Genomic DNA, 17,598 nt, shown 5'->3' with positions numbered 1-17,598 from the left:
CCGCCCATCCTCAAATAGAAAAGAAAAGACGGAGAGAGGAGGAATAGCGAGGGACGTGACTGGCGCGAAGAGAGTGATTGGAATAAGATATCTTGACCAGTACGATCCGCTGGGCTGATCCAGGATTATTTCTCTCAGCCTGACCCGCGTTGCAATGAAATGAGGCGATGAGCATTCGGAGATCGCGAAGGGCGGACAGAGGTGGCCTTAGTGACAGTTCGGATCTCTCCACATCGCCTCTGTCTGCGTGAGCGAAAAAAACGATGTTGGAGAACTTGCTTAGCCTTTGACACAAACATCCCATAGGTGAGCTCTGAGGCAGACATTTGTCTCACACACTGTGAAATGTTACTTTGGAAAAAAAAATTAAATAAACGAAAATATAAGGGAAAATACGAAAATTTAGGAGATTGATGAGGTTTCAGAAATAAAGTTTAAAAAAAAAACTACTGGAATGGGAAAGTTCGAGCACAGTAATAGCGATAGACTAACAAGAAATATTGAGGCACGATGGAGACAACAGCCAAACCTTATAACACGACACAGGCAGGCTGGAGACAAAGACAAACATTAAAAGCACGAATCATGCAAGAAAAAGACAACAACCAAAATTTAAAACACGACCCAGGAAGGCAAGGGGAGACATGTGGGGAGGGAGAGGAGTAGTCTCATAGCCTGACTTGTAGGGGCAGTGAGCTGTAAGTGGTTTACTGTGTCCAGGAGTTTGCTGGTGTTAACCTTTTTTGATAAATCAGGTCTGATGGGCAGTCACTGATAAATCAGGTGTTCATGTCTGGTGGGTAGTCACCCAACTGAAAGGACAGCCAAAGAGGCATTCGCATTTTTACTAAGTGAAAAGTATCATGAAGTTTTCTTCTTGGAGCATATTTTGCTATAATTTTTTTCCCTTCCGTTTCGCTCTTCTTTTTCTAACGTTCTCATCAGTTTCTTTTTACTGGTGAAAACATGAACAAATTTCTCTTTTTTTCTTATCACTGTCTTTCCTTCCTTGATTCCGAATCTTGTGGCTAGATTTACGCATTGCAGGACGCATTTTAATAAAATATTTCCTTTTTTACTTCACCAACTATCTTTCCTCTTGTCTCATTTCATCTCTCCTTATAGTTTTCTGGCCTGTTTTATTTTCTGTAAAAAATCTTTCTTCCTGTCTTCCTTCCGACTATCATTTCTTCCCACCCCTTTGCTTACTAAGCGTTTCAAGCTGATATTGTTTTTCACATTTACAAAGCAGAAGACTTTTTAAGTGATCCCCAACCTCCCACCTCTAATCCTGTATTTGCCTCACAAAGACCTGACTCATCCACCACCTCGCCCAAATGGGGCGGCATCCTGATAATTAATACATTCCTGACATAAATAGAAAGTATACTGCTAAAGAAAATGGTCTTTTAAAAGAATGGCATATTTTGTGGGTTACCATTGTCTTTATTCAGCACACACACGGCAATCTACCTGAAAAGTCGAGGTGTGTGTCCCTATCTGCTCTGTGTACATAGGTCTGACCTACTGACTTGCGCTACCACCAGCAGCCAATCACAAAACAACAAACTTCGCTGTGGACACTTGAAATCTTCTGGTGTCCCTAGGGTAACGCAAAGGGACATTGAAAGATGAGTTATTCGCGCTTGACTGAAGAATCAAGAGACCGTGAAAAAAAGATGTCTTCGATGGACCCTCCCTTCCCTTTAAAGCCCTTATGTTTCACAGTTTCACCTGGAACAGCAACAACAACAGAAATGAGTTGCCTACAAGCATCACCATGCACAAAACTGTTTTGTAGAAGCAAATTTAGAAACGATTTTAAGAAATTGCTTTTACGCCGTTTACAAGAGTTTCACGGACGCTTTCGAATCGGTTTAAGAAATATTTTCTCGTCTAAATTTAAAACAGCTTCAAGCTGTTCCAAACTGGCTAAAACAGTTTTAAAAGCCATGACCGCAATTATCACAATCAGCTTGGCTTAAGATAAGAACTCCAGGTGTTGACAAGCAAACGAAAGATCACAAAACAAACAAGAAATAAAACAAAGACGAATTGTTTCCGCTGTTTGGATTTGAACAAACTGATATAACAAGAATTATTTAAGAGATCGGTTTTCCCACTCTGTCGGAAAATTTATCCTTCGGTTGAATTTTCAGGGGTGGAGACATTTGTTACACTAGTGTGTGCTGGAGGAAGCGAAATTCAGGTTTAAACAGCTTTATCTCATTTAAAACTAAATGTTCTTAAATTGTTCCCACGTTTTATAAAATTGTTTTAACTAAATTCATTCAGGACCTAAATATTCAAATAAAGGCCCAAGAGTGTATGCAGACCTCTATCTTGCGGAGACCTCAGTGGGAGAGCTGGGACCATTTGTTAAGTAGGTGCGATTTCTCTTTATAAACATGCCGGATTTCGACCTTTGTTCAATGATGTTGTAGGTTCATGGAGTATTTCACCAGGTTTTGTGAAATAGCATCTTGTATTGAGCTGTACCCAGTCACTGGAATATCCCACTAGACTTTCGTAGGAACTCACTGAATTCATCATTTTGTTATTTATTTGGTTTTTGGTAAGTTCTTCATTTGTTCCTTGACTGGATCCAGTCGTTTTGGGGTGGAGAGAGAGCACATGGGTAGACGCGACTGCTGACAAGGGTCCCACTCAGGCCTGCCTTGAGAAATGGTGAGCAGGTCCTGCACAGGGCGACCAGTCCTCTCCCTGACGTTTGTCATCAGTTCTTCCTCACATCACCGTGGAGTCAACCTTCTTCAAAGGAGCCTTTATAGGACACAGTCTTCAACCTAGTGTTGTACAGGATCACGTGGCCAGCTCAGTCCAGTTTACGCCGCTTGACTGTCTACAGCAGGGGTGGGCAATTAATTTTCCTAAGGGGACGGATGACAAACTGGGATGGTTCTAGAGGGCCGGATGAGAAACTGGGATGGTTCTAGAGGGTCGGACTAATATAGTTAACTCAGTTTTACCCAATACTGTATACATAGTATATTTACTGGTGGGCGGCCAGCGGGCGGGCCGGTCAGAGACAGGAGGCGGGCCGGATCCGGCCCGCGGGCCGGCGTTTGCCCAGGTCTGGTCTAGAGCAATACCAGAAGTAAACTTACTCCTTGATGTCAATCACTTCTTTGTGACTCGTTTTGTCCTGGAGATTGTCCTTCAGGATATTAGCACATCGGTCCACAAAGTGACTCATCTGTTATCAGGAGTATAGAGAATACCCTACGTCAGTGGACTGAATGTCTCAAAAATTAGAAACCACACTGAGATTACAGGAAAATAAAATCAACAACAGCAGCAGCAGCAGCAGCAGCAGCAGCAGCAGCAGCAGCAGCAGCAACAACAACAACAACAACAACAACAACAACAACAACAACAACAACAACAACAACAACAACTAAAATTGAGGGTTGAGAATTTTTTTCGAATTTGTCTCCAGTCCTCTTATTTATCTATTAACGCAGTTCTCACATCTATGTATATATACTCACGTTCTTCAACTTGCCGCCAGTAAACGTAGGTGTCATCAGTCTCCGAAGACGTTTCCATGTTAAACCCCCGGCGAAAAATAGTCCTTTGTCTACTACCGGCTGGCGGATGTTAGCAATAAACTTGAAACAAAAAACACCAAATGGAATGGTGCATGGCATAATGAACACTACTAGAACTGTCTACATAAAAGAAACACCAGCAGGGGACATTTTACATTTGTATACTTCGTGGTTGTTGTGTTCATAGCATTAATTAGGTTTTGCGTGACTGTACATTAACATATTGTTTACCATCCATGTGCAAGCACGTGAAGACAAATTTGTCGGCAATGAGAAAAATAATTCTTACGAATCTGTCCGCAAAATTGTTGAAGTCCTTGACCAGAATTTCTTTCAGTATGTCCAGATCACTGACAACAAGCATGGGCTTGAGTGCGAAGAAGAATCTGAAATGGAAACACAAATGTCTTTTAGCTTCAGAACACACTAAAATTATTTAATATCATGTTTTATTTTTTTACATTTTAATATGTACAGCGGTAAATATTTCCACTTACCCATACACGTGACCAAATTGTTTTCTCCACTCTGGTAGTGCATGAAGAAAGCCCTGCAATGAAAACAAACCTGGTCTGTAATGTAAGTCACGTGAAGATTCGTTCCCTGTTTCTTTCTAATCTTGAGAATGGGAGAGATTGTCTGGGGAAGAACATTCAAAAACTTGTACCCTCTTTTACTTGTTTTACATCTTTTACTCAGGGTCTGTTTTCTTCTCATTGCTTATATCTGTCACTCCGCTCACGTACATGCAAACGTTTTTCCTACATCTAAAAATATGTTAAACAATGTGTGTCGGAGTCAACACAAAATCAGTCAGTTCTGCTCTTAGGCACACCTCAATATTTCACCTAATCATTGAAATCATATTGCAGTTACCTTTTTCTCGATGGCCCTTGCATTTCCCAAGAATGGTAGAGGTTTGGGGCCAGGTATTCCCAGACTCGTAAAGAAGCCGTGGTTCCATGTCCCGTACCTGACATCATCGTAACATTGAAATTATACCCAGGACCAGTGAGCTCTACTCAGGCACAGATTCATGCCCCTGTTTTGTATCATGTGTAATCTGCTAATTATCACTGATTGAGGAAGCAGAGGAAGAAGACCTCTAAACAAGAGCTATACACAGAATGTCTACATTTAGGATTCGGGACATCTTTCCCTCTCTCCTGGAAAAGTTTCTGACTCAACACATCGATTTAAATGATTTCAAGGAACGAAAAAATAAGACAAGAAAATGGCTCAAAAGACCAGGACTGATAATTAAAACCAAAAACTCTCGTAGAAGAAGTTAAGCTACTACTGATGGTTAAGATGTGACATCTCCACAATACTGGATAAAAAATAAAAGTTGTTGCACCACCACCGCCACCACACCATCACCACCACCACCACCACCACACCACCACCACCAACACCACAACCACACACCACCACCAACCACCACCACACCACCACACACCACCGAGACAACAATATCTGTGACTAATAGTTTTTTATATATCCGAACGCGTGCATGAGGACGCTTGTGATATGTAAATAGTCTGAATATGAGAGATAGAGGCAAGACAAGAGATACAAGTTACAATGTATTGTATTGTGACCCTTATGTAACCCTGATAGAGTCCTACACTTAAGTCCACTTGATTGTAAGCTCGTGATATATTTTAATAATTGATAAGCGTCAAAACAATTTTTTCCCTATATCTACCGGTTTTTTTTACCAACTAACGACTATCTCACCAGCACTACATTTCGACTTTTTTTTTACAACCATTTACACCGAGATAAACAATAGCTGTGACGTGTACTGTTATACACATGGCTGGGTATGAGTTTGAACGAGTGTTCGTTATATATTTATAGTCAGAAAAAAATAAGGTGAGGGAGAGTTCAGAGATTACAATGTTTGTGTTTGTCCCCCTTGGCCTGACTATGGCGTGAGACGTGTGACAACACTACACAAGTTTCATATTATCAGACATGAACACCTAGGGGTTCCTCCCTTGTATTACAGTATTTTCATCCATATCTTGTTCTATATTCTAGTTTTTATGACTTTTTCATTTCTTCTTCTGTCTCTATGTGTGAACCAAGCTAATCATTGCTTTAGTTATGCATACTGCTGTGACATTATGTCATTAAGATCTTGTACACATAATTTTTTAATGTATAACTGCAACGTGTTTGGTGTGTTTGCATGTAGTTTTTATGTAGCTGGGTATGTGTTTTGTGGGTGCTCAATCACTTTGAACACAGTGAATAATAATAATAATATGACGAGCGAATGTGTAGCATTTAACAAACAAACAAAAAAACCCACCAACAACACAAAAACCAAACTTTTTTGAAATGCGAGAAGACAGCTCTAAGATGAAAACATCTGTACATGTACTTACACATAGAGTGTCAGCACTAGTATGATGAGCAACATCAGCCACACAGGAACATCCACGAGCCCCAGCACGTCCATGTTGAGGAGAGAGACCCACAAGACTGTTACACGGGTACAGTCGGTAGTCACGCGCTAACCACTCGGGGTAGAGTGCAGTTGAGTGACATGGACCTGGGTTTGACATGACCTGGGTTTGAATGACCCTTGGTTGAACTCGGTGCAGATGACGAAGCGGTCTAGAGGTGACTGGTGTTTGTGTCGTTTGTATGTCTCGTAAATCCGTGTCACAGCTAATGCTTCTCTTCCCTGTTGGTGTCGTCGTCAGGTAAACCACGGTAACACCTGTGACATCACAACACAGTGAGGATTAGGTCTCCTGGTTCTGTCAAGGTCAGGTCATGAAGAGGGGCGACGGGGTAGACTAGCCCTAATTTTTACCCTCCGTCTTTTATTGTATAGCATTTTGTATTAGCAAAATAGTATAGCATTATTGTATATTTTTTGTCATTACCCCCCTTTTTGCCAGGTCAACCACCCTTTCCACCTCGTGCAAAGTTGTGTAGTTAGATTCCCCCATCATCTTAAATGTAAAAAAAATTCATGGTGTTATCAGTGTGGTATCATTGATTGAGACATAGTCATGGCTGCTGGACAGTTTCATTAAATACAGATTTCATTTTTTTTTTTGTTGCTTTGTTATTCTAAGCCACTCGGATTCCATTTTGCAGTGATTGCGATAAAAGTAGTTATGCATAATTATGTGCACTACAGTGTGATAAGTATAGCATTGTGTAGTAGTGTATGTTTGCTTACAGGCGGAGCATGTGGCTCATTTTCTTGTTCCTCTTAGAACTAGAAAATATTGTCAGGTTTGTTCCCAGAAGCTAGTTAAGGAGGGTAAAGATGGTAAGTTCCAGAGGCTAGGACTGGGAAGTGCAAAACAGTGTGAGAAGGCCTCTGTGTTCATGGAGACCTACCATACAATGCTGGATTTCTAGCCTCTAAAGGTCAGGTCAGTCAGGTCAATCCATGCCCGTCGGGCGTAGGGGGACCGTCTGGCAGCAGCAACAGACAGAATTTTCACACCGGTCTGTCTTGAGGCAGATGAGAGCAGGTCTGGCATCTCGCGTTCGGTCCATTCTTTTGATGTTGGTGACCAGCTTGTTCCTTGGACGACACGACGACGGGCTCCCTTCGAGGGTTCCTTGTAGGATCGTCTTGGACAGGGTGTTGTGGCGGTGACGTGACCGAACCAGGCGAGCTTTGCGCCGGCTTCACTGTGCCAGAAGGGGCTCATGTGGGCCCAGAGAGAGGTTACGGTGCTCCGTACGTATTGCGTTGGTCTTGTGTTCGCGGTACGAGATGCGGAGCAGCTTTCTCAGGCACTTGTTCTCAAAGGCCTGGAGTTTCTTCCTAGTTGCGGCAAGCAGCGTCCAAGTCTCGCAGCCGTAGAGAAGGATTGACACTACGAGGGACTTGTACAGCCTGTGCTTGGTACTGAAGCTGATTGATGTGCTTCGCCAGATCCTATCCAGCCTTGGACATTGCGGATGTTGCCATACCAATCTGATACGGATCTCTGCTGTACAGCACCATCTCTAGTCAGGGTGGCACCCAAGTACTGAAGCTGTTGACCTCCTCCAGTTTCTGGCCGTTCATGACGATGTTGCTGCTGTTGTCGTGGTGGAAATAATCATTACTTTGCTTTTTTCTGAGCTTATTTCCATGCATAGGCCCCGCTCGCTGGAGAGTCTGTCCGTCAAATCCTGAAGTTCGTTGTTTACTGCCTGCCATGAGTCATGTCATCTGCAAAGCGTAGGTTGCACAGGGTCCCGTGCCACCAATGGAGATGAGGTAAGGTGGTTGTGGAGGGTTTCTTGCATGATTTTTTCAAGGAAGATGTTGAAAAGGATGGGAGAAGAGTAGCACCCTTGACGGACCGATCGTCATCGCGAAGAATCGCCTAGTGGTTGTTGAGTAGCAACCGCGCTGGAGGCGTTCTTGTAGAGTGCTGCTACCATCTGGATCAGTCCCTCCTCTATGTTGAATGATCTCATGACCTGCCAGAGTCCATCGTGCCAGACACGATCAAAAGCTTTTTTGAAATCGATGAAGTTATGGTATAGCCTCTAAAACCCAGTGTAAATAAGTGTACATGCTTAGAGTAAACAGTTATAGTAATTTTATAGGAAGTTATCTGTTTTAATAGTTTTTTCCCCAAGTGTTGCAGGTGCATCTTCTGGATGGAGGAGACAATACAGAGGTGGCCCTCCCCCATGACATTGGCTATGGCTCTTCATTGCACAATGTATCTGGCAGCCTGTGTGATGTTGAGGGGGATGTCTTAGAAATGCACTGACAATTCATGGAAATTCAGCTGTAGTTCTTTATTTTTAGCCAGGTTACTTGGGTGGTGCTGGGTTAACAATCCGACCAAGTGTTTATGTATTTACATCGCATCTTTAAAGTAGTAGTAGTAGTAATAATAATAATAATAAATGTTAAATAATTTGCTTTCATATTCCTAATCTTTGCACAGTAGTCAAGAAAATTAGCTGTTAATAAACGTTTCATTGAAGCAAACGGATGGACTCCTCTGCGGTTTGAATGTCTTCCTCTCGTGTTCTTTCGTCCATCATCCCGTACAGTGTACACAGTTGAACAGTAAAGTCAGTCTTGATCAGTTTGATCACGTGAGTCGATTGATTGTAGATTGACAAACAGCACACAATGTGTGTGTAAACCAGTCACAGAGTGCAAACGTGCTTTTATTTTTATTCTTTGAAAACCATTTGATAGCTTTTCCTTTAATTCATGTATTGTTTGTATCTCATAAAACAACCTTTTAAAGATGCAAAACTTAACAACAACAACAACAACAACAACAACAACAACAACAACAACAACAACAACAATAATAATAATAATAATAATAACAACAACAATAATAATAATAACAACAATAATCATCTTCTGCTTCTTTTTACAAACTTTTTTGGTTTTCTTTCATCATGTAAATATTAGCTTTGAATTGTTTTTTCAGGAATGGCCGAGTTCAATGGTCGGCAAATAGTTACTCGACCAAAAGTCTGGCCGCTTTAAAGTGGTTGAGTTCTCCTTAGTGCAGGAAGCAAAATTTCAGTTGGGGCTCAAGTTTTTTCTATTTCTGCTTACAGTTAAATAATGGAAGATATAATCAAATCGTAATATCTTGTTGGGTTTTTTTGGTTATAACTATGGGATTTCTCTCAATTTTTGGATTTTTTTTTTAACAAAACACTATTTAATACCTCAAAACAACTACCCATTGGTAATGTCTACGTATTTGAAAGTTCCCCGAGAGTTAGATGTAAGTTTTGCTTTGCTTTGGATACTGTTTGTACAAATCATTCTTGAATTAGACCTATTTGTCCCCTCATTTTTCATTACATCATTTAGAATAACAGGCGCATACAATGTCTTTAAAAGTTGAATGTAGGAACATGAATTTTATGTCTTGCGACTAAGCAACTACTCTGTTAAAAAATAAAAGGAATGTTAGCTGTAACAAGTGTGTTTTTTATCATTTAAGATTTTCAAGTTTGAGTGAAATGCGATTGGGAACTTCTCTGAAATCTCGGTTCTAAGACGTGTTCAGTATGTTATCATAAGGCACTGTATTATAGGTATACTGGTTAGTACACTAGATACAAAGATTATAAATCAAGCAGTACACAAACACAGTTGACATCACTTTTCTTGAGAGCAAACATTTGAACTCAATAGTGTGAGGCACACAGTTCATCCCAGGCACGGTTCCTGTTCCACGACAGAGGCATCCTGAAGTTACACACGAAGTTCGGTTCTCAGCTTGATAGGTTTCGTGGGTGCAGTGAGTCCAGATGCGATGAATTCTATCTTGTCCTGGACCACCACAAGGCAAAACATTAGAGATCAATGCAGTTCTCTCTCTATGCTTCCTAATAACAGTTTACTTTCATGACGAATGATGTTTCTACCACCGAACTATACTGACATTTATTAAAACTCTGGAGTCTTTACAGTAATTACACACACGATACACTTACCGTGTCTTCACTTGGAAGAAACCGGAAGTGACGCAGGATGCGCACGGCAGCGAACTTGATTTCTAGAAGCGCCAGACGCATGCCGATACACTGACGTGGACCGTAGCCAAAGGCCAGCTCCGAAAGGATGCTGGGTAACTTGGAGCTTTCCGCCTCGCTAAACCTGTCAAAGATGAAATAAATGATGACAAATTCTCTTTTTTTACATCCGTCATATTCAAGATAACATCCCGTGCCTTTAAAAGAATTGTTGTCTACAATGTCTATTTACTGTTAAAATGGTGAACTTTATCAAATCATTTTTATCTATAAAGTTAATTTATTCAGGTGTGTCTCTGTGAACACCTGACAGAAGTTACCTTTCAGGCCAGAATTTCTCCGGGTCCTTGAAGTAGTCAGGGTCGTGCATGATGCTGTAGATGGGAATAGTTACACCGACACCAGCAGGAATGGTCACCCCTTTGATGGTTTTTAACTCTAACGCTTGTCTTGTGATCCTGTTTTGAGAAGACGAAGGTTAGTCTGGGAATTAAATGTAGAGTATCAGCGCCACAGCTTTTTTCTGATTTCCAATGCATTGCAAACAACAATGGCAGTCGTAGTGCTATAATTAGCATTCTGGTATCTGACATCAAGTGTAGGGACTGAAAAAGCCAAGGCATATTTTTTAGGAATAAAATATTTACCAAGATCCATATATTTAGGACATACAAAGAGAAAATGATGCTCAGTGTCAGCTGTATCAGGACAGAAGACGCAGAACTGAGAGGATTCATATGGGAGACAACTCACAATGACACAGGAGGGAAGAGCCGGAGTGTCTCGTGGATGGCGTTGTCCAGGTACTTCAGTCTGCCCACGTTGTCGTAGGTGGGGTCCTCCTGGGTACATGGGTATTGTAACGGAGATTATGAGACACTAGATGGACACTGAGTGAAGACTGTGAGATCAGGTCATGGATGTCCTTTTGTCGGTCTATTCATTAACTAATCGACAGAATAATCGTCATCTACCCAGATACCCCTAACAGCCGTGTACTAAGTGTCCTGGAGGCTGAGGTGAAGTTAAGGACTCACATCGCCCAGCTCGTCTCCCAGCTCCTCGTACACTCGCTGCTGAACGTCCTGGTTCTTGGCCAGGTTGTAGGTCAGGTACTGCAGGGTGGTGGCCGTTGTCTCGTACCCGGCGATCAGAATGATAAAGCCTTGACCCGCAACCTCCTCTCTCGACATACCTGGGGTTAAACGTCGTCGATGATTAGAACACATCCTCCGATAAATGGGTTGACTGTTAATAACACGTGTTACAACAGTCAACTGTATGGGAACGAGACTTTACTTTTATAAACATAGGGAGATAATTTTCATGTCATATTCACAAATTCCTTGAAGGATGAAGCTCAACAGGAACCCGCTCATTTTACAATTTACAAAGTTGCACAATCGCAGGTATTTTGCTGCCTGCAATGAAGGCTGACCAGGTAACGACTGTTTTACAGTGATGCTAACAGTACAAGACACAGCAGTCTAAGAACAGAGGCGGAGAAGCCAGAGTTGCTAACTGTAGATGTAGTTGTAATGTCCATTACTCACGTTTCTGACCTACGTCCATCCCAGTGTCCTCGGCATTGACTAGCAGCTGTAGGAAGTCTGTGCGCTGTTGACATGGAAACACACTCACACACTGTAAAGCAGGGGTCATACAGTCATACAGTGCTTTTGTCCTTATTCTTTTTAGAGCCATTTTAAAACTTTTTATTCGGTTCCTTTATTGTTTGTCTCCTAAATTACTGATTCAAACATCAGCATTTCTTTCAATGTAAACTTTGTGCTAGCCTTGTAACAGTCTAACAGAAGGAGAAACGAACCATTGCCTGCGTAACTGAGAGGTCACTGACCTTTTCGTCACCTATTGCTTGTCGTCTTTCGTCGACCATCCTGTACACGGAGTTGACGAGAAAGTCGGACTCTTTGCCCGATAATAATCCTTTGCCCATTGCCCTTATGAGTGGACTCAGGAACGGGAACATTCCTGTAAAATATTCTCCAAATTAAAGTGAAGGTTGAATCGTGTTTCTATCTACTTATTATTACAGTTCCCGACTATTGAGTTATTGGAGAGACTAAGAATTCTCCATTTTGAAAGTATTTACTACTGGTAGACTGTCAAGACGTCCTACTCCTTGCCCTCACACAAGTAGTAAATGATAGCTTGTCCTCTGGCATCCTCCAAACTACATTTAAAACAGTCTTAGTGAAACCGCTGTTAAAAAAGCCTACCATGGATATCAACTCGAAAACAATTACTGTCCAGTCTCAAACTTGAAACTTTCTTTCCAAAATCATTGAGAAACCCTTGAACCTTCAACCAACGTCTATCCTAACTCTGAAAATTTGATTTCTCAGTCACACTCTGCTTATCGCCCTGATCTCATCACAGCCTGTCCTGCTTAGGGTGACAAACGACATTTTGTCTCCTCTGATTAGAGGTGACATCTCATTTCTCACCATGTTAGACCTGTCTAGTGCCTTTGATACTATAGACCACATTCATAGACTCAGTACTCTCTATGGCATCTCAGGCTCCCCGCTCAACTGGTTTCAGTCATATCCCTCAGATAGGACTCAGACAGTTATAGTGGATGGCTGCGTGTCTACACCAGCCTCTACACACACAGGAGTTCCCCAAGGTTCTGTACTTGGTCCTACTCTCTTTATCATGCAAACTAGCCACTTACTACTCTAATACATCGCACTCTATGTCTGATCAAACATGTAGTGGTGTTTTCAGTTCTTAATATTTAACTGTAAACACTTTTGTCGACGTATTGAGACCACAATCACACGCCTTCTGATAAGTTGTGACAATGCCACCTACATGCCGACGATCAAGTTTGTCAGTAAAGCCTTCTTTAAGACAAAAAACATGCATCAGGGTGACTAATTCCTTTTTCTCCTATCTCCGCCTTCCTTCTTTTATGTATGTAATTAGTCTCAGTTTGCAACCCCACCGTTTCACTCCTTGACACTTGCTAAACGAAATTTCAAATCTGCTTTTGTTACAGTAGTAAGTGTATTCGGTATACAAGATGCCGCTTGCACTTACCTGCGATTGTGAGCCATCTGCTTCTGTTTCCTGACAATTTGTAGAACATGTTCTTACAACTCTGGACGAAGGGCTCGGCAGGTTGTGTCTGGGAGTTGGTCTCCAGTCCGAATGCCGTCCCCGTGATGACGTCCATGGTGAAGGCGCCAAAGACACTGAAAGAACAGATGTCAGACTGACCAAACACAGTGTCATACTTGTGCTGGACGTTTCGCTATAAGTTTTCAATGCGAGAAATTAATGCATAGTCGGACAGTCTTACGAACAGTCGTGTGTATTGTGTACGATCCTACAAATGACTTCACACATCAGAGGGTACCAGCATCTGGTTCGCAATGCCTAGTAATGCCGAACGAAATTATACTTTAAACTATTCTTTAGGTATCTTGAAGCATTCTGTTTAATTTAATAATAGAATTCGACAATTAATTAGTTATCTAAAGGCCCGTTATATAATTTCTATAAAAATGTGCAGGTTCTTTTTGTACTTCATTTCTTGTTTGATATCCCATTAATTAGTCACATCATTTCCGTATCTTTGCTTTATACAATTAGGTACGACTCAGAATAATATAGAATAATTTACACGAGATTCCAATGGACGATGGCTGTGAGTGTGCTGTTTGTGATTTTACCCAGACACTTTTTTTCGGGGGAGGGTGTCAGTCTACTGGGTATCTTACTATTTCTTGTTACCCTTAGAAAACATAACATGGTCTAGAGCAATACCAGAAGTAGACTTACTCTTTGATGTCAATGACTTCTTTGTGACACGTTTTGTCCTGGAGATTGTCCTTCAGGATATTAGCACATCGGTCCACAAAGTGACTCATCTGTTATCAGGAGTATAAAAATTACCCTACATCAGTGGACTGAATGTCTCAAATTAGAAACCACACTGAGATTACTGAAAAATAAAAAAAAAACGAACAAAAACAAACAAAAACAAACAATAAAAATACAATAAAATTGAGGGTTGAGAATTTTTTCGAATTCGTCTCCAGTCCTCTTATTTATCTATTAACGCAGTTCTCACATCTATGTATATATACTCACATTCTTCAACTTGCCGCCAGTGAATGTAGGTGTCATCAGCCTCCGAAGACGCTTCCACGTTGAACCTCCGGTGAAAAATAGTCCCTTGCTTACTATCGGCGGGCGGATATTAACAGTAAACTTGAAACAAAAAACACCAAATGGAATGGTGCATGGCATAATGAACACTACTAGAACTGTCTACATAAAAGAAACACCAGCAGGGAACATTTCACATTTGTAGACTTCGTGGCTGTTGTGTTCATAGCTTTAATTAAGTTTTGCGTGACTGTACAATAACACATTGTTAACCATCCACGTGCAAGCACGTGAAGACAAATTTGTCGGCAATGAGAAAAATAATTCTTACGAATCTGTCCGCAAAATTGTTGAAGTCCTTGACGAGTATTTCTTTCACTATGTCAGATCACTGACAACAAGCATGGGCTTGAGTGCGAAGAAGAATCTGAAATGGAAACACAAGCGTCTTTTAGCTATAGAACACACTAAAATTATTTAATATTATGTTTTAGTTGTTTACATCTTAATATTTACAGTGGTAGATATTTCCACTTACCCATACACGTGACCAAATTGTTTTCTCCACTCTGGTAGCGCATAAAGAAAGCCCTGCAATGAAAACAAACCTGTTCTGTAATGTAAGTCACATGAAGATTCTTTCCCTGTTTCTTTCTTTCTAATCTTGAGAATGGGAGAAATTGTCTGGGGAAAACATTCAAAAACTTGTACCCTCTTTTACTTGTTTTATATGTTTTACTCGGGGTCTGTTTTCTTGTCATTGTTTATGTTTGTCTCTCCCCTCACGTATATGCAAACTTTTTTCCTCTACCTAAAAATATGTTAAACAATGGGGTTGGAGTCAACACAAAATTACAGTCAGTTCTGCTCTTAGGCACACTTCAATCATCGAAATCATATTGCAATTACCTTTTTGTTGATGTCCCTTGCATTTCCCAAGAATGGTAGAGGTTTGGGGCCAGGTATTCCCAGACTTGTAAACATCCCGTGGTTCCATGTCCCGTACCTGACATCATCGTAACATTGAAATTATACCCGGGACCAGTGAGCTCTACTCAGGCACAGGTTCATGCCCCTGTTTTTTGTCATGTGTAATTTGCTAATTATCACTGATTCAGGAAGAAGACCTCTAAACAGAAGAGCTATACACAGAATGTCTACACTTTAGGATTAGGGACATTTTTCCCTCTCTCCTGGAAAACTTTCTGACTCAACACATCGATTTAAATGATTTCAAGGAACGGAAAAATAAGACAAGAAAATGGCTTAAAGACTAGGACTGATAACTAAAACCAAAAACTCTTGTAGAAGAAGTTAAGCTACTACTGATGGTCAAGAGGTGACATCTCCACAATACTGGATAAAAAATATCCCACCACCGGTCCCACCACGGATACAACAATATCTGTGACTAATAGTTTTTTTATATATTCAAAAGCGTGCATGAGGACGCGTGTGATATGTAAATAGTCTGAACATGAGAGATGGAGGCAAGACAAGAGATATGCAAGTTACAATGTTTGGGCGTTAGGTATCTACAGGGTTATGTGATGAGTGTAGAACAGACCTGGGCAAAGGCCGGCCAGCGGGCCGGATCCGGCCCACCTCCTGTCTCTGACCCGCCCGCCCGCTGACCCGCCCGCCAGTATATATATATATACAGTATTGGGTAAAACTGAGTTAACTATATTAGTCCGGCCCTCTAAAACCATCCCAATTTCTCATGCGGCCCCTTGGGAAAATTAATTGCCCGCCCCTGGTGTAGAAGGATTGGTAAGCACCAACCTCAGTTCTTGAACACTATTGTGAGTTTTTCACCCTCAGGACCTTGCTATGGCGCGAGAACTCGTGCATGACAACACTACAGTTACAGTCGCCAGACTTGTTGACACATGGGAGGTATGTAGACTAGTACATCCGCACCATTCACTGAAACTACTGATAAGACTACGGTTACAATAAAGATATGTACACCTCACAGTATTTTGTCATCGCACTGCATTATAGTGAACTCCAATGTGTTCTGATAAACTCATCCTAGGTGGAATTAAAAAATGCATTTAATAATGAGCCGCCCATCAGAGCATAGTGTAGATGACCTTAAGTGTACTTGTAGTAGCTGAACTACACAAGTCGTCTAACACACACCCTGATATGAGTACCGCCCCGCACCTCACCTGTGTACCCCGCATACCAACACCCTTCTATTCAGTTCGGTTCAGTGCTTTTTACTCCTTGAGGAGCACAGGGCCGTGCAACACCTGACACCGGACCGTTTGAGGCCTCCCCCTTCTATCGTCTGGATAAAAGAAACTTTTGGTCTAGTGAAACACAAAGCAGCTTGTCATGATGCCCTATAATTATGTTCAGTGCAGTTTAGTCTATAACCCTGTACATCTGCAGGACGGCAGTTCATGTCAACAGAAATTCTCCAGGGACAAGGCAAGGGTACTACATGTCTACAAATCTTTTCTAAGATGAAAACATGTGTACATGTACTTACACATAGAGTGTCAGCACTAGTATGATGAGCAACATCAGCCACACAGGAACATCGACGAGTCCCAGCACGTCCATGTTGAGGAGAGAGTTCTACAAGACTGTGTTTCGCGGGTACAGTCGTTAGGGGTGCAGATGACTAGGCAGTCTAGAGGTGACTGGTGTTTGTGTCGTCTGTGTATGTCGTGGCAGTCCCACTGGCACAGTGCCTCTCTCTCCCTACTCAGATGCAGTGTGTATGCCGCGGCAGGCGACCGACTAGCTGTAGCTTGTGCACGAGGTAAACAACCTTTGAGAACTTGCGTCCGGGGACTGTACTCCAGCGGTGCAGGCGTTAGTGGTTGTGCACTTAGCCTTAGTGCTGAAGTACCTAAAGTACTTGAAATGGTTATCTAGATAATGAGATCAACTTTAGCTATGAGGTGTGTGTGTGTGTGAAGTGTTGCGAGAAGTGATTAAAATGCTAGCCTGAGAAAAAAGCTAAACGTCGAACTATCGTAAGCCGAGGAGTAGGCTACCATCCATCCAAGGGCTTCTGCTTACGCAAAAAATTGCTTACAGTACGCATTAAAAGTTCGGAGGACCCCTTCAATTTTCGTCAATGGGGTTCCAGGGGACCCCTTCAAATTTGGGCGAAGAACAGATACAAAATTGGGTAAGTGTAGTGTCTGACATCGTAGCCCAACCTATTGTTGTCGTCTGCTACAAGGTGAGAGTAACTTCCCTTGCACTGTTTTTTTCCCTTAGCGGGAAGAGTTCCATCATGGACAGCATGGTTAAATCATCGTCTCAAAAACAGAAAGAAAGTGAGCACCCCAAGTACAGTGAGCATAAGCTCATCACAGAAGCTTGCACAGACTTCATGGCACAGAAATCTCGCCGTTTCTGA

General features: G+C 41.7%; 2 protein-coding genes across 5 annotated transcripts in view; both read right to left on the bottom strand.

Moving 5' to 3' along the window:
* Positions 1 to 14,637, bottom strand: part of LOC112569759 (cytochrome P450 3A5-like) — a 73,587-nt gene extending 58,950 nt beyond the window's left edge. The window contains exons 1-4 of the mRNA XM_025247655.1: positions 14,542 to 14,637; positions 14,193 to 14,312; positions 13,881 to 13,969; positions 13,137 to 13,291 (exon numbers count right to left, since the gene is read on the bottom strand). Coding sequence (XP_025103440.1) covers positions 13,137 to 13,291; positions 13,881 to 13,969; positions 14,193 to 14,228 — 280 coding nt within the window. The 5' untranslated portion in view covers positions 14,229 to 14,312; positions 14,542 to 14,637. The remainder of the gene's footprint in view (positions 1 to 13,136; positions 13,292 to 13,880; positions 13,970 to 14,192; positions 14,313 to 14,541) is intronic.
* LOC112569753 (cytochrome P450 3A29-like) overlaps positions 1 to 16,979 on the bottom strand; it is a 33,663-nt gene extending 16,684 nt beyond the window's left edge. Inside the window, exons 1-4 of one of the 4 annotated variants that reach the window (XM_025247636.1) lie at positions 16,714 to 16,979; positions 4,449 to 4,545; positions 4,070 to 4,122; positions 3,862 to 3,958 (exon numbers count right to left, since the gene is read on the bottom strand). In XM_025247636.1, coding sequence (XP_025103421.1) covers positions 3,862 to 3,958; positions 4,070 to 4,122; positions 4,449 to 4,545; positions 16,714 to 16,787 — 321 coding nt within the window. In that variant the 5' untranslated portion in view covers positions 16,788 to 16,979. Of the gene's footprint in view, positions 1 to 3,861; positions 3,959 to 4,069; positions 4,123 to 4,448; positions 4,546 to 5,968; positions 6,113 to 16,713 lie in introns of those variants that run through there. The other 3 variants (XM_025247635.1, XM_025247634.1, XM_025247633.1) reach the window with 3 other exon arrangements.
* Positions 16,980 to 17,598: the final 619 nt, after the last annotated feature.

Source organism: Pomacea canaliculata, linkage group LG8 (genome assembly GCF_003073045.1).
Source record: "Pomacea canaliculata isolate SZHN2017 linkage group LG8, ASM307304v1, whole genome shotgun sequence".
In the NCBI taxonomy this organism is placed as follows: Eukaryota; Metazoa; Mollusca; class Gastropoda; order Architaenioglossa; family Ampullariidae; genus Pomacea; species Pomacea canaliculata.
This window is presented reverse-complemented; position numbering and strand designations above follow the sequence as displayed.